We start from the raw sequence: 23,048 nt of genomic DNA on the forward strand, positions 1-23,048 counted from the left end.
AGCCCAAGGCAGGGCTCGATCCCGGGACTCTGGGATCATGACCTGAGCTGAAGGTAGACACTTAACCAACTGAGCCACTCAGGCACCCCTGGAGACAACTTTTGAGAAGCAAAGTCAGAGAATTTATTTTCAGCAGACATGCACTGCAAGAAATCTTAAAGGAAGTTATTTAGGCAAATGGAAAATACTAACAGATGGAAATTTGGATCTGTGAAAAGGAATGAAGAGTGGAAGAAATGATAAAATACGAGGTAAATATAAAAAATATTTTCTTCATTTTTAAACTTTTCAAAAGATATTTAAAGCAAAGATAATAGCAATGAATTGGTGGTTTATAGCATACATGGAAATAGATTGACTAATGTCAGTAGCATAAAGAATGGTACAGGAGAAAGGGAAATACAGTATTGTTAGGTGCCTATACTTGTACACAAAGTGGTACAATACTTATTTGAGTGTAGGCTTTGTATAATTTAGAGCAATTGCTTAATAAAAAAAAAAGAAAAATAACTTAAGCCCATGCGGGAGATGAAATTGAATATTAAAAACTAATCAATCCATAAGAATGTAGGCAAAGCACAATGAGATACCATCTCACACCAATCAGAATGGCTAAAATTAACAAGTCAGGAAATGACAGATGCTGGTGAGGTTGTGGAGAAAGGGGAGCCCTCCTGTACTGTTGGTGGGAATGCAAGCTGGTGCAACCACTCTGGAAAACAGCGTGGAGCTTCCTCAAAAAGCTGAAAACAGAGCTACCCTATGACCCAGTGATTGCACTACTGGGTATATACCCTAAAGATACAAACGTGGTGCTCCAAAGGGGCACATGCACCCAAATGTTTATAGCAGCAATGTCCACAATAGCCAAACTATGGAAAGAACCTAGATGTCCATCAACAGATGAATGGATAAAGAAGATGTGATTGATACACACACACACACACACACACACACACACACACACACGATGGAATACTATGCAGCCATCAAAAGAAATGAAATCTTGCCATTTGCAACAACGTGGATGGAACTAGAGGGTATTATGCTTAGCGAAATAAGTCAATCAGAGAGAGACAACTATCATATGATCTCCCTGATATGAGGAAGTGGAGATGCAACATGGGGGTTTGGGGGGTAGGAAAAGAATAAATGAAACAAGATGGGATCGGGAGGGAGACAAACCATAAAAGACTCAATCTCACAAAACAGGCTGAGGGTTGCTGGGGGGAGGGGCGTTGGGAGAGGGTGGTGGGGTTATGGACATTGGGGAGGGTATGTGCTATGGTGAGTGCTGTGAAATGTGTAAACCTGGTGATTCACAGACCAATACCCCTGGGGAAAAAATACATTATATGTTTATTTAAAAAATTCAAAAATTAATAAAAAAATAAAAACTAATAAATAAAAATATTTTAAATAACAATATTATAATAATATATTATAATAATATAATAAATAAAAAAATTTAAAAAAATGTAGGCAAAGAAGAATAAAGGAAAAAATAAGAGGTGGGACAGAGCACCTGGGTGGCTCAGGTGGTTGGGCATCTGCCTTTCTGCTTGGGTCATGATCCCGGCATCCTGGAATTGACCCCCGCACCTGGCTCCTGGCTCAGCGGGGAGTCTGCTTCTCCCTCTCCCTCTGTCTTTTCCCCTGCTCATGCTCTCTCTCTTTGTATATCTTGGTCTCAAATAAATTAAAATCCTTTAAAAAAATTGTTTAAAAAAAGAGTTGGGACAAAAATAGCAAAATAGTGGATATATATCTTCCCTTTTAGATAATTAAATGAAATATAAATGATCTAAACAATCTAGTTAAAAAGTAAAGATACTCAGATTGACTAGAAAAATAATACTCAAATATATGGTGTCAAGAAACTTATTTGGAATATAAAAGTAAAAATAGACTAAAAGTACAAGGATGGTCTGCATCTGGCTTAGATGTAGTAACAGGGACTATATATTTATAATCATGAAACAATCCCCTGCTCCGCAAAACAGAGTACTCCAAACAGTAGTTCGTTTATTTATTTATTTATTTGACAGAGATCACAAGTAGGCAGAGAGAGGGAGAGAGGAGGAAGCAGGCTCCCCACTGAGCAGAGATCCCGATGCGGGGCTCGATCCCAGGACCCTGGGACCATGACCTGAGCTGAAGGCAGAGGCTTTAACCCACTGAGCCACCCAGGCGCCCCTCCAAACAGTAGTTCTGAAGACATTGCTTATGAAGCAGTGATGATCAATGATCCCGAGTGGTGAGAAACAAATGAGGAGAGCCCTATAATCGCCCCAACCTACTGTACTGAGAGACTTACCAGGATGTGGCACAGGCAGTGAGAACTGAGGTGTGGAGTTTGGCATATTCCCCTAGTTGAGGAGATGTTGCTCTGGAACTGATTCACAAATTATAAAAGCAAGAAAACAAAGTATTTCCAGGTCACTTAACTGCATCCTAGAACAAAGTTCAGGAAGATATGTAGGAGTGGGAAATACCAGCATACAGCAAATTGAAATTCGTAGTGCATGTCATTCAGTTAATGATGCCCAAATATGCACAGTACCCTAAAAACATGACCCATAATGGAAATAATCAATCATAGGGACACAGAATTGATACAGATGATAGAATTAGCAGAGGATGCTAAAACTGTTTGTTGTAATTATATTCCATACTTTCAGAGAGTTAGAAATGTATAAGATGCAAAAAGATCCATATTAGACTTTTAAAGATGAAAACTACATATGGACAAAAAATACACTAGATAAGATAAATGGCAGATTAGACATTGCAGGAAAAAGATTAATGAATTTGAAGGCATAGCAGTAGAAACCATCCAGTAGAAACATATGGAGAAGAAAGAGGGAGAAAACATCAATTAGCTGTAGGATACCTTCAAACAAATATATAAATAATTAAATTTCCTTAAGGAGACATGTTACATAAATACAAATTTCCAGAAACAGTGGCCCAAAACTTTCTAAATATGATTCATTAAGATGAAACCATAAACCAAAATTTTCCGAATAAGTTTTTATTAAGATGAAACTGGGGGCACCTGGGTGGCTCATTTGTTAAGTGTCTGCCTTTGGCTCAGGTCATGATCCCAGGGTCCTGGGATCAAGCCCCACATTGGGCTCCCTGCTCCGCCGGAAGCCTGCTTCTCCCTCTCCCACTCCTTCTGCTTGTGTTCCCTCTCTTGCTGTCTCTCTGTGAAATAAATAAATAAAATCTTAAAAAAAAAAAAAGAAGATGAAGTCATAAGGAATTTCAATGAGCTACCAAGTATAAGAAATATAAAGGAAACTACACCAAGGTCCATCATAATGAAATTACCAAATACAAGTAATAAAAATAAAATCTTAAAAGCAGTTAGAGAAAAAAATGACATGATTAAGTCTTGTGCATAGGAGTAAAGATAAAGATGACATTAGATTTCTTGTCAGAAATAATATAAGCAAGAGAACAGTGGACTAGCATCTTTAAAGTATTGGCAGATGAAAAAATAATCTCCTTAGAATTCTATATCGGGCAAAAATATGTTTCGGAAATCAAGATGAAAAAAGTCATTTTCAGACACAGAAAAGCTGAAGAAATTCAATGCTAACTCCCCTGTCCTTTCCTCCCACTTCAGGAAAATTTTAGTCTGTCCTTCAGACAGCAGGAAAATGATGCTAGTTGAGTAAAAAACAAACAAACCCACAAGAAATGATAATTACTTGGGTAAATATGTAGAATTTTTTTCTCATTTAATTTAATCTCTTGAAAATATAATTGTTTAGAGTCAATGTTCATAAGGTACTGTATGGTTTATAGCATACATAAAAGTAAAATGCATAACAGTAGCTTAAAGGCCAATGGAAAAATGGAAGTATATTATAAGACTCCTATGTTCTACATTAGGTGGTATTATATCTCTTAAAGGCAGACTGTGATAAATTAAAGATATATATATATTGTAAACTCTGAAGCAGCCACCAAAATAGGAAAACAGAGTCATATGTAATATGTGAAGAAAAGTAGGTAGGATTTAATCATACCAAACAATCCAACAGAAGTCGACAACATGAAAAGGGAAAGAAGGTGAGCTGGGACAAATATAAATAGCAAGATATGTTCTAATGAGCAGGATGAAATGTTTTAATGAGTAACCCCATTATAAATATAAATATAAACAAATATAAATAATATTCTGAACACCCCAATTTAAAGGCCAAGATTGAATCAAAACCAAGATGCAACTGTATACTTGCCTACAAGAAGCACTTTAAAAAAAAAATTATTTTATTTCAGTGTTCTAAATTCATTGTTTATGCACCACACCCAGTGCTCCATGCAATACGTGCCCTCCTTAGTACCCACAACCAGGCTCACCCAACCCCCCACTCCCCTCCCCTCCAAAACCCTCTGTTTGTTTCTCAGAGTCCACAGCCTCTCATGGTTTGTCTCCTCCACTCCAATTTACCCCAGTTCACTTTTCCTTTCCTTCTCCTAATGTCTTCCGTGTTATTCCTTATGCTCCACAAGTAAGTGAAACCGTATGATATTTGACTCTCTCTGCTTGACTTATTTCACTCAGCATAATCTCCTCCAGTCCCGTCCATGTTGATACAAAAGTTGGGTATTCATCCTTTCTGATGGCTGCTTAATACTCCATTGTATATATGCACCATATCTTCTTTATCCATTTGTCCACTGAAGGGCATCATGGCTCTTTCCACAGTTTGGTGGCTGTGGCCATTGCTGCTAAGAACATTGGGGTACAGATGGCCCTTCTTTTCGCACATCTGTATCTTTGGGGTAGATACCCAGTAGTGCAATTGCAGGGTCATAGGGTAGCTCTATTTTTAATTTTTTGAGAAATCTCCACACTGTTTTCCAAAATGGCTGCACCAACCTGCATTCCCACCAACAGTGTAAGAGGGTTCCCCTTTCTCCACATCCTCTCCAACACATGTTGTTTACTATCTTGTTGATTTTGGCCACTCTGACTGGTGTAAGGTGGTATCTCAATGTGGCTCAATGTGGTTTTAATTTGAATCTTCCTGATGGCTAATGATGATGAACATTTTTTCATGTATCTGTTAGCCATTTGTATTTCTTCTTTGAAGAAGTGTCTGTGTCTTCTGCCCATTTTTTGACATGATTATCTGTTTTTTGGGTGTTGAGTTTGAGGAGTTCTTTATAGATCTTGGATATTAGCCCTTTGTCTGTAGTGTGATTTGTGAATATCTTCTCCCATTCTGTGGGTTACCTCTTTGTTTTGTTGAAGGGATGGAGAAGCATCTTTCATGCCATTGGGCCTCAAAAGAAAGCTGGGGTAGTGATTCTCATACCAGATAAATTAGATTTTAAACTAAAGGTGTAGTCAGAGATAAAGAAGAACACTACATCATTCTTAAAGGGTCTATCCACCAAGAAGATCTAACAATTTAAATATTTATGCCCCCAATACGGGAGCAGCCATACATGAGACAACTGTTAGTCCAGATAAAGATAGGGGATCTTAACACACCGCTCTCAGTAATAGATCATCCAGGCAGAAAATCAATAAGAAACAAAAGCATTGAATGACACATTGGAACAGATGGACCTCATAGATATATACAGAACATTCCACCCCAAAACAACAGAATACTCATTCTTCTTGAGAGCACATGGAACTTTCTCCAGAATAGAACACATACTGGGTCACAAGTCAGGGCTCAACCGATACCAAAACATTGAGATTATTCCCTGTATGTTCTCAGACCACAATGATTTGAAACTGGAACTCAACCACAAGAAAAAGTTTGGAAGGAATTCAGACATTGGGATGCTAAAAACCACCCTGCTTAAGAATGTTTGGATTAACCAGGAAATCAAAGAAGAACGTAAACAATTCATGGAAACCAATGAGAATGAAGACACATTGGTCCAAAACGTATGGGATGCGGCAAAGGTGGTCCTAAGGGGTAAATACACAGACATCCAAGCCTCCTTTAAAAAAAATAGAAAAATCCAGAATACACCAGCTCTCTTTATACCTTAAAGAACTGGAGAATCAACAGAAAATTAAGCCAACCCCACACACAAGAAGGGAAATAATCAAGATTAGAGCAGAGATCAATGAGATAGAAACTAGAGATACAGTAGAACACATCGATGCTAGAAGCTGGTTTTTTGAAAGACTCAACAAGATCGATAAACCATTGGCCAAACTAATCCAAAAGAAAAGAGAGAGGACCCAAATTAATAAAATTATGAATGAAAAGGGATAGATCAAGACTAATACCACGGAAATAGAAACAATCATCAGAAATTATTATCAATGTTTATATGCCAGTAAGTTAAGCAACCTAGATGAAATGGATGCATTCCTGGAAACCTATAAACTTCCAAAACTGAATCAGGAAGAAATTGACACCCTGAATAGACCAATATCTAGTAACGAGATTGAAGTCATGATCAAAAACCTCCCAAAAAACAAGAGCTCAGGACTTGATGGATTCCCTGGTGAATTCTACCAAACATTCAAAGAAGAAATAATACCTATTCTACTGAAGCTATTTCAAAAAATAGAAACAGAAGGAAAACTTTCAGACTTTTTATGAAGCCAGCATTACCCTGACTCCAAAACCAGGCAAAGACCCCACCAAAAAGGAGAATTTCAGACCTATATCCCTGATGAATATGGATGCCAAGATTCTCAACAAGATCCTAGCTAATAGGATCCAATAGTACATTAAAAAGATTATCCACCAGGGCGCCTCGGTGGCTCAGTTTTTTGGGCAACTGCCTTCGGCTTAGGTCGTGATCCTGGAGTCCTGGGATCGAGTCCCGCAACGGGCTTCCTGCTTGGCGGGGAGTCTCCTTCTCCCTCTGACCTCCCCCATTCCCTCAAAGGGAAGGCCGTCAGCTTTTTTTAACTACACGAATAGGTTAAAAGTGAAAAGTGGAAAATGATATAACCTATTTGAAAGGAAGTTGGAATGAGTTTATTAACTTCAGACAACAGAGATTAGAGTATTATCTGGGGTAAAGAAGGTCATTTCATAATAATGGGGTCAGTTAATTAAGAAGACATAATAGGTTTAATGTTTATGCTCCTAATAACCAAACTTTAAACATACAAAACAAAATTAATTAGAAATGCAAGGAGAAATTCACATAGTCAGAGATTTCAGTAATTCTTCTCAATAATTGATATAAGTGGACAGAAAACTACCAAAGGTACAGTTGAGTTGGATGCTACTGTCAACCAACTTGACTTAGCTAGGTTTACAGAAGTTTATGTAGAACATTTACCATGATAGACCATATTTACCAAGATAGAGCCATCAAGAAGTCTCAATAAATTCAGAAGGATTCAGTTCATAAAGAATCTTCTCAGACACAGTGGAATTAAATTAGAAATCATTAATAGAAAGATCCTTGGAAAAATTTCCACATATTTGGAAATTAAATAGCATGCTTATAAGTAACCCATCGTTAGAAGAAGCAATCAAATGGGAATTGGAAAATATTTTAAACTGAATGAGAACAGAAACAACATATGGAGGATGCTGCTAAAACAGTACTGAGAGGGAAATCTGTAGCTCTAAATGCTATAATAGAAAAGAAGAAAGAATGACTTTAGTTTCTACCTTAAAAAAGTAGATAAAGAAGAGCAAATTAATCCCAAAAGAAGCAGAAGAAAATAGTAGATAATCTGAATAGCCCTCTATATATTGAATAAATTGGAATTGTAATTAAAAATCTGCTTACAAGGAAAACTCCAGGTCTAGATAGTTTCACTGGTGAATTAGATAAAACACTATAGGAAGAAATAATACCAATTCTACATCAACTTTTGAAAAATACTTGAAGTGGAGGGAATATTTTCCAAAGCCTATGATGCTAGCATTACTGGGAAACCAGAACCAGGCAAAGACATTATTCGTAAACTTCAGAATAATACTACTTGTGAGCATAAATGCAAAAAATCCAAATCAAATTTCAACAAATCAATTCAATAGTGTATTAAAGTTTAATATGTCATGACCACCTGGTGTTTATCCCAGGAATGCTGGGTTGGTTTAACAATAAAAAAAATCAGTATAATTTACCATATATACAAACAAAAAAGTAAAAATCATAATCATCCCAGTAGATGCAGAAAAATCATTCGAGTAATCCAGTAAACATTCCTAATTAAAACAAAACAAAACAAAACAAGAAACCTTTAGCAAACTAGGAATAGAAGTGAGATTCCTCAACATGAAGCAGGAATCTATCAAAATCCTAGAGGAGAACATAGGCAGTAAGCTCTTCGACATCGGCCACAGCAACTTCTTTCAAGACATGACTCCAAAGGCAAAGGAAACAAAAGTGAAAATGAACTTTTGGGACTTCATCAAAATAAAAAGCTTCTGCAAAGCAAAGGAAATAGTTAACAAAACAGAGGCAACCCATGGAATGGGAGAAGATATTTGCAAATAACACTATAAAGCTGATGTCCAAGGTCTATAAAGAACTCAAACTCAACACCCAAAAAACAGATAATCATGTCAAAAAATGGGCAGAAGACACGAACAGACACTTCTTCAAAGAAGAAATACAAATGGCTAACAGATACATGAAAAAATGTTCATCATCATTAGCCATCAGGAAGATTCAAATTAAAACCACATTGAGATACCACCTTACACCAGTCAGAGTGGCCAAAATCAACAAGATAGTAAACAACATGTGTTGGAGAGGATGTGGAGAAAGGGGAACCCTCTTACACTGTTGGTGGGAATGCAGGTTGGTGCAGCCACTTTGGAAAACAGTGTGGAGATTTCTCAAAAAATTAAAAATAGAGCTACCCTATGACCCTGCAATTGCACTACTGGGTATCTACCCCAAAGATACAGATGTGCGAAAAGAAGGGCCATCTGTACCCCAATGTTCTTAGCAGCAATGGCCACAGCCACCAAACTGTGGAAAGAGCCATGATGCCCTTCAGTGGACAAATGGATAAAGAAGATATGGTGCATATATACAATGGAGTATTAAGCAGCCATCAGAAAGGATGAATACCCAACTTTTGTATCAACATGGACGGGACTGGAGGAGATTATGCTGAGTGAAATAAGTCAAGCAGAGAGAGTCAAATATCATACGGTTTCACTTACTTGTGGAGCATAAGGAATAACACGGAAGACATTAGGAGAAGGAAAGGAAAAGTGAACTGGGGTAAATTGGAGTGGAGGAGACAAACCATGAGAGGCTGTGGACTCTGAGAAACAAACAGAGGGTTTTGGAGGGGAGGGGAGTGGGGGGTTGGGTGAGCCTGGTTGTGGGTACTAAGGAGGGCACGTATTGCATGGAGCACTGGGTGTGGTGCATAAACAATGAATCTTGAAACACTGAAAAATATAAAACAAAATAATGATGTTACAAAAAAAGAAGATTTCTCAATCTGGTAATGGACATTCATGACAAACCTCATTTACTGACAGTATACTTACTGGTGAAAGATTGAATACTTTCTTTATACAATCAGGAACAAGATAGAGATGTTTACTTTCACCAGTCGTATTCAACATTCTCCTGGAGATTCTAGGTAGTGCAATCAGGGAAGAAAAAAAATGTTATTCACATGTGAAAGGAAGGAATAAAACTATCCTTATTCACAATCAGATGGCCTGATTGTCTATGTTGAAAATCACACAGAATCCTGTTAGCACTAATCAAATTAGTTTAGTAAGGTTGAAGTATACGACATTAATACACAAAAATCAGGTGGATTTCTATAAAGTAGCAAGGAGGAATGAGAAATTGAAATAAAAGTTACCATTTAAAAATATGAAAACATGAAATACTTATGATAAATCTAACAAAATATGTTAAAGAAAATTGAAAGCTACAAAATACTGTTGAAAGTGAAGGATACCTAAATACATTAGAGATACAATTGATACAGATTGTATATTTTGAATTGAACCATTGGGTAAAAGTTATTTGTAATCCTCAGATCAATACTTGCAGTGCTCTGCTGAGTGGCACAAAATTAGAGTTGCCTGATGTGCAGAGTCCAGAGGATGAACATTCTGTTTTCTTGTTTTAGCTCTCATGCATTAAGCAAGTGTCTTTTTCTTGCTCTGTTTAGTGCCACATTTTTAGCACTTTTGTGTTTTTTGGTTGGTGATTTGCCTGTTTAAAATGTCTCCTAAGCTGGGGCACCTGGGTGGCTCAGTGGATTAAGCCTCTGCCTTCAGCTCAGGTCATGATCTCAGGGTCCTGGGATCGAGCCCCACATCAGGCTCTCTGCTCAGCAGGGAGCCTGCTTCCCTCTCTCTGCCTGCCTCTCTGCGTACTTGTGATCTATCTCTCTCTGTCAAATAAATAAGTAAATTAAAAAAAAAAAAACAACACCTTAAAACAAAATAAAATGTCTCCTAAGCATGGTGCTAAGGTGCTGTGTAGTATTCCTAAGCACAAGAATGTTGTGATGTGACTTATGGGGAAAGTACATGTATTTAGATTAGCTTTGTTCATGCAGGAGTTAGAGTGTTGTCAGCTCTGAGTTCAGTGTTAATCAACAATATATACTAAGTAGGGGATTTATAACCAGAAACACATGAAAAGCAGCATTATGTATTGATTGAGAAAAATATTATGATTAGAGGTTTGTAGGAACCTGTCTTTCCCCTAGCAGCAGTGGGTTGTTGATATTTGATAATTCACTGTTCATGGTGATGTTAAAAAACATAATTATCTATGAGATGTTGTTATTTCAATATTGAGAATTAACTGTACAACCTGTATATGAGTTGGAAAACTGAACTTTGTTAAAATGTTGATTTTTTTGGATTGAATCAAGGGGAAACCACAGATTGGTGGGAAGTAATGAGAGTGTGCATTGGTTTAGTGGTAAAGGGAGTAAAGAAAAAAGGGAAGGACGGAAGAGATATTTTAGAAGCAAACTCTGCAACACTGGCAATTGAACACGAGAGATGGGAGAGAAATCACAGTGGTTTCAAGCTGCGGTTACTGCGAGGTGATGCCTTTCAGAGAAATAAGGATGGCAGGAGGGGTGCAAACCCAAGGCTGGTTTAGATAGCTTAAGCTTGAGCTCCTAGTAGGCCTCAGCTGGTGGGGTTCATCGAACAGTTAACCTTTCAGTCTAGTAGGCAGGAGAGAAGTCTGGGTGTAAATTTTAAAAGGAGTTTCCTGGGGTTCTGGGCTGGCTCAGTCAGTAGAACGTGCAACTCTTGATCTTGGGGTCATGACTTCAAGCCCTACATTGGGCATAGAGCTTAGTTTTAGGAAAAAAAAAAAAAAGGAGTTTGCTAAGCTGCATAACTAAAGTATAGTTCTATCACAAACCTTAAGTTTCTAGACTTTAGAAGGAGGTACGGAGCACAGATCTGAAGAGCTGCATGTCAGGGGGAATATAGGCATGGGAAAATGAGTGTGGCATGGAGACCTGAAAGATAGGTCATGGCATGAGGGAAATATCCAAGTTAGGAACACACTGCAAAAATCTGTAAATGAAGAGTGAGCTCCTAATTGGGGAGCATCCACAAATCCGTGCTGTTCTACACAACGCATTAACTTAGGTTGCTGGCAGGGAGGGGTTCCTCTGCACTTTCTCTCACTCAAACCTTCTCTCACTGAACAAGATGACCTTCAATGTCTCTTCTAAACCTATATTTCTGGGACGCCTGGGTGGCTCAGTTGGTTAAGCGGCTGCCTTCGGCTCAGGTCATGATCCTGGCGTCCTGGGATCGAGTCCCACATCGGGCCCCTTGCTTGGCGGGGAGCCTGCTTTGCCCTCTGCCTCTGACTGCCACTCTGTCTGCCTGTGCTCTCTCTCTCTCTCTCTAATAAATAAAATCTTAAAAAAAAAACCTATATTTCTTTATTATAGCCTCATTTCTCTCTCACACACATTATTATAACTTCATTTCTCTCACCCAAAAACAACAAGAAAAAAAGCGAAAGCACACAAATTTGTCTTGGGAAGATAGATAGATAGATACAGAGTACTAAGAACACATCACCAATTTACAGAATTCTAACTTTACAACCAACTATTCTGGACAAAAAAATTGGTGGAAACTTGGGTACCGTAATTATAATTCTCTTAAAGGTTTTTAAAGTTTAAGGAGTTATCTTTAAAAAATGATCTCTGAGGTGCCTGAGATCATGGGTGGCTGGCTCATTTGGAAGAGCATGAGACTTTTGATCTTGGGTTTGTGAGTTTGAGCCCCATGTTGGGTATAGAACTGATAAAAAATAAAATCTTAAAGAAAAAAAAAATGGGGCACCTGGGTGGCTCAGTTGTTGAGTGTCTGCCTTCAGCTCAGGTTATGATCCCGGAATCCTGGGATCGAGTCCCACATCGGGCTTCCTGCTCGGCAGGAAGCCTGTTCCTCCCTCTCCCACTCCCCCTACTTGTGTTGCTTCTCCCGATGTGTCTCCTTCTGTCAGATAAATAAAATCTTAAAAAAGAAAAAAAATTAAGGGGCTCAGTTGGTTAAGCGTCTAACTTCAGCTCGGGTCATGATTTCAGAGTCCTGGGATGGAGCCTCAGGTAGGGCTCTCCACTCAGTGGGGAGTCTGCTTCTCTCCCTCTGCCCCTCCCCCTGCTCATGCTAACTCTATCTTCCTCTCTCAAATAAAATCTTAAAAAAAAAAAAAAAATGGGTGCCTGGGTGGCTCAGTTGGTTAAGCATCTGCCTTCCGCTCAGGTCGTGGTCTCAGGGTCCTGGGATGGAGTCTCGCATTGGGTTCCCTGCTAAGCCAGAGCCTGCTTCTCCCTCTCTGCTGCTCCCCTTGCTTGTTGGTATGCTCTCTCTGTCAAATAAATAAATAAAATCTTAAAAAAATTAAAAAACCTAAAAATTTTTTTAAAAATGAAAGAAAAATGTTGATTTTTACCAAATTAATCTATAGATTCAAGGGAATTCTTCTCTAATCCTTGCAGGCATTTTTGCCTAGAATAAAATTCATATGTAAATACAAGAACTTAGAATAGCCAAAACAAGTGGGAAAAAGAACAGTGTTGGGGAACCAGCACTACCTAATTTCAAGAAATATTGTAAAGCTACAATAAAAGCAGAATTGGCATACAAATAGACAAATATATCAATGAAACATAAGAGATAGTCCAGAAGTAAACCCACTTACATATTGATAACTGATTTTGACAAAGCCATAAAAAGCAATACAGTGGAAAAAATAATAGCATTTTTCACAAATACTGCTTGAGCACTGGACATTGATCTACAAAAAATGGAAATGAATCCATATTTTGCACCATGTACAAAAATTAATTCGAAATGGCCCAGAGACCTAAATGTGCAACCTAAAACTATAAAGCTAGAAGAAATTGGGAATCTTTGAGACCTTAACTAGGTAATGATTTCTTAGATACAACACCAAGAGCACAGTATGTAAATGGATGAATTGATAAACTAGATCTTATTAAAATTAAAGTCTGCTCTTCAAAAGACACTGGTAAGAGAATAAAAAGAGATGCTACATTCTGGGAGAAAATCTTTGTGAAACATACCTGACTAATGACATATTTAGAATATGTAAAGAACTCTTCAGATAAAACAATAAGGAAAGTAACCCAATTAAAAAATGGGTAAAATATTTTGATGGATGCTTCATTACAGGATAAATATAGATAGTGTGTAGAATATGAAAAGATGATCAACATGTGTAGTCAGTAGGGAATGCAAATTAACTTCACCGTGAGATACCATTATGTAGCTATTACAATGGCTAAAGTTAAGAAGACCGACCTTATCAAATGTTGGTAAAGCTACACTATATTTTAGCAGTGTTTAAATCCCAAGGTGGCTTCATTTGTAAAAGTCAGGGATTGTAGACATAACACTTATTGCCTGCTTTGAATCAGGTCCTTGAGCATCTTGTTTTTCAGAAACTTGGTGGCCCTGTAAAGACTGGAAAGAACAATGGCAGAGTCTAAAACTTACACTGTAAACCATTCCCTACGTTTGGTATGGTTTTACAAAATAATTTTTTAAATGTAAAGTATATATATAGGTATATATGTGTGTATATATATATATCTATTCATTGTAAAAAGGTACAACAATGGGGTACTATAAAGTAGAAAGTGAGGATTCTCCAGATACCTGGGTGGCTCAGTAGGTTGGTAAAGCAAATGCCTTTAGCTCAGGTCATAACCCTAAGGTTCTGGGACCAAGTCCTGCATAGGGCTCCTTGTTCAGTGGGGAGCCTGCTTCTCCTTCTGCTTGCTGCTCCCCCTGCACGTGCATGCACTTACTCTCTCTCTCTGACAATAAATAAATAAAACTAAAGGAAAAAAAATGAGGAGTCTTTCTGTTCCCTGCCAGTTGCATTTCTTCTGTTATGCATAGATGCCTATTTGATTTAAAAAAAAAAAAAAGATCAGACAGTAAGCTGTCCTGTTTTTCATTTAACACTTTTGTAACATTTTCCATGTCAGTGCACAAGATCTGTACCTCATCTTTTCAGGGTTGCACTGTAGGGTCCCACAGGGACCACAGTGTCCCACTGTAGTTTATTTAACCAGTTAATTATTGCTGGATAAATATTTCGCTTGTTTGTAGCTCTTGAATTATAGTCTTGCTATGCATATTGTCACTGTGTATATTTTATGTGAGTCTTCCTGTAGATGTAGAGTTGCTGTTCTTTTTTTTTTAGATTTACTTATTTATTTTAGAGAGAGTGCATGTGCACAGCATGGAGGAGCAGAGGGAAAGGGAGAGAAGCTCAAGCAGATTCTTCACTGAGTGCAGAGCCCATTGCGGGATTCGATCTCATAACCCTAAGATCACTACCTGAGCTGAAACCAAGAGTTGGAGTCTGAATCAATTGAAGCTTTAATCAGTATTGCCAGTTTGCTCACCAAAAAGTTTGTCCATGTTCTATTTGCATTGGTAGAGTTTGCACCTATTTCCTACATCCTTGCCAATACCTATATGATCATTTTATGGTCTTTATCGGTTCAGTGTGGCAAATTACATTTCATTGGAATTCAAATATTTATTTTAGACATTGTTTTTTGAGCAGATGTGTTTACTCAAATTATATTGTGAGTTGATTGTGAGTACATTTGCCCTTTTTTCTACTGGATTTAAAAAATTTTATTTTTTTATCATCTTTGTGTTTTATGGGTGTTAACAATTTTTCTTTATATGTTGCAAGTATTTCTTCAGTTTGTAGACTTTTTTTTTTTTAAAGATTTTATTTCTGTATTTGACAGACAGAGATCACAGTAGGCAGAGAGGCAGGCAGAGAGAGGAAAGGGAGCCTGATGCTGGGCTAGATCCCAGGACCCTGAGATCATGACCTGAGCAAGGCAGAGGCTTTAACCCACTGAGCCACCCACGCGCCCCAGTTTGTAGACTTTTTAAGCATCATTTGTAGTATCTTTTGCTGGTATGGGAGTTTTACATTTTTATGTTGTTATTAAATCTGTTAGTTTATCCCGTTATAACTTTTAGGTTTCCCTTCTTACCTAGAAAACGTGTTTGTCTTACAGGATTATGACAGATATTTAGCCAAATTTTCTTGTGATTTTATCATATTTTTATATTTTACATTTTAATACTTATGGAATTAATTTTTATGTTTATATGAGGTAGGAACTTAAATTTTTCCCTAATCAGTAGGCAATTAGAACAGTTTGATCTTTGGGTAGTGATTTTGCTTGGACAACCTTAGGTTATAGTCTAATTTGAAGTTACATGGTTTGTTTTAGTTACAGCTGTGGAGAGGTAATCGTATTTCTCCTAGAAGGCAAGAGCCTTTGGAAGGCAAATTCCTTTGCTCCTTTGACTCTGTTTTTTGTTTTTGTTTTTGTTTTTGTTTTTGTTTTTTTTTTAACTTGGGTATTAGGATGAATCACTTCCAATAGCAGGGCATAGGGGAAGGGAAGCCAGCAAAGAGACTTAGAAACTGTGTCCAAGTCATTTCTGGGACCAGGGATGGAAACGGATTCTTCTGTGGAGAGACTTGCCTTGGCAGGTGAGGTAGACTATGTATTAGCAACAGCTCTGGCTGCAATTTAAGTACTTTAAAAATGTTGCTACTCTAAGTTCTGGTTTAGGAAGCTTTTGGTGTTTTGGTGGATTCTGGTCAGTTTTTTCTGCAGTGTCCTTATATGCATTCTGTTTTCTGCTAACGATCTACTTGTATTTGCTGGAATGTGATGTGTTTTATGTGCTTTCTCCTGCATGTGTGCTGTGGACAAACTTGGATTGTCTTTGTTCTACCCTTGCTAGCTTACTTAACTAATCACCACCTCTTGAAACCTGCCTTTTAGTACCTCCTTCACCTAAGAACTCCCTGTAGCAGCCTTATTATTAGCATTTGTATTGTAGTATTGTATTTGTTTATGGTATGTGCCTGTTTCTTATGCCATTCTGTGAGCTCTCTTGGGACTGGGATTTTGCCTGTTGATTAAAAATTCTCAGCTCCATTATTTTGGTATGGTTTGAAGATTTAAGTCCCAGAGAGTCAGGACATTTTATAAAAATTCAAAAGTAGGGTTTATCTCAAAAAGACTAGAGTGTATCTAATTTTTTGTTGAATGTGTTGATACTGGTGTTATAAATATCTGTTTACCAGTATTATCAAAGTTATGGTGAGTTATGTTTAAACAAATTTAATATCAACAAAGATAGAATATTCCCTAACACAAATATGAGAAATCTTAAAATGTCTTTTGTAGCACAGCTGGAAATTTTTCAGTGGAACCAAATTTATAAGTCAGTCATAAGTCATAAGTCTGGAAAAAATAACAAATACATGCTTTTTACAGAATATTAAAGAAGTCTGTTTGTGTGAATAAAATCAGCTTATCCTAACATTTTAACTCAGAATATTTTAACTTGGAGGGCTATGAAAAAACGTTTATAAAACTGTATCACTCTTTTCACAATTTGATGGTAGTGTGCTTTAACAAATTGTTTATAATCAGAATAATAATGGATTCTTATCATTGTTAACAGTTCTTACGTCATCTCATTCAACCCATAAAATTATCCAGTAATATAAAAACAACTATTATTCTTGTTTTACTGTCTAGAAAGTGAACTTTAAATACTTTCTCAAACTCATATGGAATCAGTAAGTGGCTGAGATATCCAAAGCAGGTTCCAACCATCAAACGGCAGTTGCTCTCTCAAAATGGGAAGGTCTTAGATTGTGAAATCCATTATCATTAATTTTATTTACTTCTAAGTAGGCTTTTATCCCAGCCTAGTTCAAAATATCTTGAACTTGAAGCCTAGTTCAAAATATCTTGATGAAAACAATTCACAGGTCTCTTGAAATTGTATACCTATGCAACAGTGTATTTATTTCTCCCTTTTTGCATTATTGACTTTTCTAAGAAGTTATATATAAATTAAGCTTGTAAAATCTTTAAAAAAATAAATAAATTAAGCTTGTAGGTCTTAATTTTTATAAATTAGTTTTATAGTTTTGTAGATGCTTTATTAAAATTTTGGTTTAATTTCTTGAAAAAGATATAAAAAGATATAAAAAAGAGAGTAGCAAGATCATGCACCTGTGCAATTGGGGGAGGGAAAAGGGAGAGGAAGAGAGAGAATCTCAAATAGATTCCCCACTGAGTGCAGAGCCCCACACAGGGCTAGATCCCATGATCCGGAGATCATGATCTGAGCCAAAATCAAGAGTTGGTCACTGAACTGACTGACCCACCCAGGCATCCCAAAAATTTTGGTTTAAATTTTTATTGCTCAATCACTGAGCTCTGTCAAGTAGTTAATACTAATAAGATTCCTGATTAAAGGGGCACCTGGGTGGCTCAGTGGGTTAAAGCCTCTGCCTTCTGCTCAGGTCATGATCCCAGGGTCCTGGGATCGAGTCCTGCATCGGGCTCTCTGCCTCGCGGGGAGCCTGCTTCCCCCTTTCTCTCTCTCTGCCTGCCTCTCTGCCTACTTGTGATCTCTGTCTGTCAGATGAATAAATAAAATCTTTTAAAAAAAAAAAAGATTCCTGATTAAATAGAGGTACAGCTATTTAAAATAAAGTTTTAATTATTCTGTAAAATAAATTACAACTAGGACTAAATATTTTAAAATTTGCCAAATTTAAACCTTTAAATTTTAGTTATAAAGTTTTATCTAAATGAGATTCTGTGTGTATTTGCACACCTTTCACACCAAACCTTAAGCTACACATTAAAATGTTTTATAAGATTTATGTTATTTTTATGCAGTGAAAAGTCAAAGTTAATGAAATACACGTTTAACACCATGTTATTAGTTGACATTTTCCTTTAAAGGATTTAGATCGGGTTTTCTTACCAAGCAAGTATACAGGGCTATAAACATCATTTTTTAAAAATTTAAACTCAATTAGCCAACATATATATTTTATCATTTTAATCACATTTTAATATATTAAAAACCTGTGCTATGAAAAATTTTCACTATAAAATTGTCACATTGTGCTTGATATGCTCCTAATATTTTTTGCATTTTAACAGATGAATATATTGCATTGCTGAGTTATAAAAATTATGTAGTAGTATATATGCTATTTAAATGTTATGCAAAATTAGCTGATTTTTACCAGACTTTAATATTTTCTCATTTTTAACAAATTGTCATTTTTCTTTGCTTCTTGATATAGGCATAAGTATCTGTGTCTTCTGTTTTACTTGAGTTATTTAATGCCATGGTATGCAAGGACCCAAACTGATTATAACCCAAGTCACCTAGTATTTTATATGATGACTGACTTATGGTACAGTTTATAAAATTTACAGTGGAGTAAGTAAGATGCAGATTTCCTCAAACCTCTCTTGACTTACTCTTGTCTTTTTTGTGCTGTTCCAAAAAGTAAAAATTACCAGTTTTTCTCTTTGTTTTACACGCCACTTAGGGTGGTTTAATTGTAGAATCAGTTGTCAAACTGTATTGGTCCTACAGGTGGTTGTTTAGGTTCTCCTTTCTTTCACCTGTGCTTTAGTAGGTGTTTATGTAGTTTTTTAATTAAATAATTTCTTAATTGTAATGTTGTGATCAAATTATTGGATTAAATTATTGATCCTGAAAAGAGTATGAAAAAGTTAAGAGAATACTGTTTTGTTCATTAAATTTGCCATAGAAAGTTCATAAAGTTTCTAAATCCAGCTATTTCTATTTATTTAATGTATTTTCCACACATTGTGACTAGTTTAATTGAGCAGAAAGTAAGCCTCTTGCATGTTTTATGCTAAGGTTTTAAAATATTTCTTGGTATGATTTAATAGGAGATGAAAGAAGACTAAAAAGCAGTTAATGTGTAAATGAGATGAATGACTAATACAGGATAAAATAATACAGTATTAGGAAAATATTTTGAAGCTGTAATAATTGTGGTAGAATTTAGAATACCATACATTAAAAAAACTTAACCTCAAAACAACCTGTGAGTTAAGTAGGATAGATTTATTATATCCTTAAGGAATAAAGCATAGAAGGCTTAGTTAAATTAAGTAAAAATCATTAATACCTTGCAGGTTAGGGAAGGGTTTCTTAAACAAATTGCAAGCACAGACTGTAAAAGAAAATATTGATAAATATTATACATAAAATAATCAATAGAAAAAACGGCAGGAGTTGTTCCCAAAGAGGAAACCCAAATGATCAATGAGACAAGAAAGTGATTAGACTCACTAGGAAAATGGGAATGCAAATTAAAATAATAGTGGAGAGAACAAAAACTAATAGAGGGATACAATTTGTCAGACATCAAATTATCAAAAATTAAAATACCTGACCATACTACATGTTTTCAAGGTTGAAGGGAAGTGGTAATTCTCATACTGCCAGCAGAAGGTAATTTGGTACAGTCATTCTGAGTGCCATTTGGCAGCATGTTTTTACTCATAAAGGTAAAGAATTGAAACAATTTAAATGTCTGTCAGTAGGGGAGTGTATTAGAAAACTGATGTGGTATTGTGATGGAAATTATACAGCAGTTAAAAGTAATGCAGTGGATCTATATAAGTTATAATATCAAAAACATAATTAAGAGTGAAGAAAGTAAGTTGTGAAAATTATGTAATATTACTATTAATGTGACTGCAAAACCATATATATCTCAAGACTGTATTTTCATGGATATACATGCATGCATGTAAACGTATTATAAAATATTCCAGAGGGATATATTCTAAATTCATTTAGTAGTGGTTTCTGGAAAAGATAAATGGACCTTAACTGGAATATAATACTGTTTTGTTTTGTTTTTATTTTTTTAATGAGACTTAAACTTGGAAAATATTAATTTCAGTTCTAAGGGGTAAGAACTTGGACATTTGTTAAATTATCCTTTCTACTTCTTTTAAAATTTTATGAAAAAAAAAAAAAGAAAAGGAAGTTACTAAAAATAGTAGTTGGAAGAGCTAGTACTTAAGCTTAGACTCCATTCCCAAATCTAGAGCTTTTTCAATTAATATACTGCCTCAAAATTAGAAGGAAGAAAAAAGTAAGATCAAATGATAAAAAGGTAGACAGAATATAGTTTTATAGTAATAAGAATCAGGAGAATTATGTTTTTATGCTAAAATTTTTTGAGAGGAAAGGAAAGTTATAAGATAAACTAAAAATGATTATAATCATATTATTTAAAAATCTGTATGTGTGCTATTATAAAAAATGTATAGAGAGCAATTTAGGTACTTAGGGAAAAAGTTACCTTAATTTATTGTTAAAAATGTGATACATATTTCTGTTGCATGTAATGGAACACTTTAGATGTTTTGAATTTTTTATATAAAATTCATGAAAATAATTTAATCCAAATTTACAATCTGACGTCGATCTAAAAAAGTCAAAACTAGCTTTTCTTCCATTTTAAAGTCATTCTTCACAAAAACTTTAAAGCCTTTTTATTTACAGCTTCTCTCCAAGATAAAATGGCAAACCCCAAAGAGAAAACTCCAATGTGTCTGGTAAATGAGTTAGCCCGTTTCAATAGAGTCCAACCCCAGTATAAACTTCTGAAAGAAAGAGGGCCTGCTCATTCGAAGGTAAGGTTATGAAGAGAGGTGGTGAGACATGCTTATCAAAGTCTATCAGATTTATCATCTCAGGTTTTAATTGTGCTTCATTGGGGGGTGGAGGGAGGGGCAGCAGATGACCTGAAGGCTTTTAGTTCTATATTAATAATATTTAGAAGTCTGTAACTAAACAATTTTATCGCTCATTATGGTTTACAAAGCTCTGTCAGATTTGGTGCTTCACAAAAACCTTAACAGATCAGGAGATGTGGATTTTGATTTCTGTTTTGTAAATTAACTTACACACAGAAAAGTTAAGTGACTTGCTTTAATAATAGCTCATATGTGCCTGTGCCAGCACTTGAATATGTGTTCTTTGGCTCCCAAATGCAGTGTTCTTTCCATTAAATTATAGCTTTTAAAGTAAAATGGACACAGAGTAAATATAACAAGTTACCTAGTGAGACATCTTTTCCATTGTGATATGCAGTTATAAGTTTCATCATTTATAAAAGTTGTATGTAGCAATATTGTTGTTATTTATGCATTCATTTATAATATTGTTCTCTTGAGTGGGAGAGCAATTTATATTTACATACAGCCTCATATATATGTTTATATATATGTTATAAGGAAGTCTATAATTAATACATTTATGTTTGAACTTTATTTATATGTTTTAAAAAGTCTCAGTTGTACACAAATTCCCATGGTACATTTTTAATTTTGAATTTATGATCGTAAATTTTTTATGTGGAAACAATTGATCTTCAAATTGGTTAATCTGTATAAAGCAATGGCTATTGGATTATATAATTGTTTTCTAGTACCTCCTTCAAAGTAAGATATGTGAGATTAAACTGAAATCTGTTAATTTTCTTCCCTATTAGAGACTTTTATGAAGGATTTATGGGCAACAGTTTAATTTGTCATTATATCATTTACGTAGAGAATAAAGTTGTGGCCTTGGTCTACCTGTTAAGTCATTTATCCTGACTCTCTTTTGTACCCATTAATTCGTACTCATTTTGTATTCATTCCTGTTCTGCCCTTATCACATTGAACTGTTGCATTTCTTGGAATGGTTCATGTTTTTTTCACATCTCTCTGCTTCACCTATGTTGTAGTGTCTCCCTGCCTTGAAGGTCCTTTTGTTCTTATGCATTTTTGAACACTAAGCTCACACAGCACATCTTCTAAACCTCTGTGAAACTTCTCTGATCCCTCCACTGGGCCTTAGCAGGACCTGTCTTCCTCAGGTGTAGTAAATGCTGTGCTGTACATGTTGGTCATTACTTTGTACTAGACTGAGCTTTATTAAGGTTATTGTTCTTCTATATTTTATGGCTCTTGGAGGAACTGTCTTCCTAGCTCCTCGTTTGTAATTCCAGGAATTCTTCCTTGAGGTGACTCCCCAGCTTTCAATTTCATGTTAATAGGCTAACCCATGTCACCTCACAGTAATCATTTGTTGACCTCTGGGTGATTCCATCACATTTCTCATGCTTCACTTTTACTCTGACTCATCGTGTTTTAATTTTCGATGATTTCACTAAGTAGATGATTGTTCCAACATGCTGACATTTCAGTCATTGTATTTTTGTTATCTTGCTTCCCTCTCCTCTAGCCACTCATTCCTGTGATCATATTTTTGACTTTATCATAACCAGTAACTGCAAGACCCTCTATAGTCTTAATCTCAAGCATTCATCTCTCTCTGACACCTCCTAACTTTCTAGTTCATTCCTTATTTAATTTTAGTACTTCTTCCATGCCACAAATCTATCGATTCTACCACCCTTTTACCACCTCTCACTCCCCTCATTCCTCATATGGTTCTTACCCAGCTTAAATTCCATATGCTTTGTATGTACACTCAGCAGTCTTCCCCTTGGTTAGCACTTGCTAAGTATCACTTATTTTCTTGGGAGATTAACCAGTTACATAACAATTTACATATTTATGTACATATATATGTTTATATGTTATATGTACACATACTTACAGTAGTGGTTCTCAACCTTGGTTGTTCATTGAAATCACCAAGGAAGCTTTA

The 23,048-nt window shown here is 35.9% G+C and overlaps 1 protein-coding gene across 11 annotated transcripts in view; it reads left to right on the forward strand.

Moving 5' to 3' along the window:
* STAU2 (staufen double-stranded RNA binding protein 2) overlaps window positions 1-23,048 on the forward strand; it is a 322,366-nt gene that overhangs the window by 25,312 nt on the left and 274,006 nt on the right. For 4 of the 11 annotated variants that reach the window (XM_080800579.1, XM_080800583.1, XM_080800576.1 and 1 more), the window contains exons 3-4: window positions 15,871-15,999; window positions 20,892-21,022. The exons of 4 other annotated variants lie outside the window; for them this stretch is intronic. In XM_080800579.1, the coding sequence (XP_080656705.1) occupies window positions 15,960-15,999; window positions 20,892-21,022 (171 nt within the window). In that variant the 5' untranslated portion in view covers window positions 15,871-15,959. The remainder of the gene's footprint in view (window positions 1-15,870; window positions 16,000-20,891; window positions 21,023-23,048) is intronic. 3 more of the 11 variants (XM_080800581.1, XM_080800580.1, XM_080800585.1) reach the window with 1 other exon arrangement.

This window comes from Martes martes, assembly GCF_963455335.1.
Source record: "Martes martes genome assembly, chromosome: 4".
NCBI lineage: Eukaryota > Metazoa > Chordata > Mammalia > Carnivora > Mustelidae > Martes > Martes martes.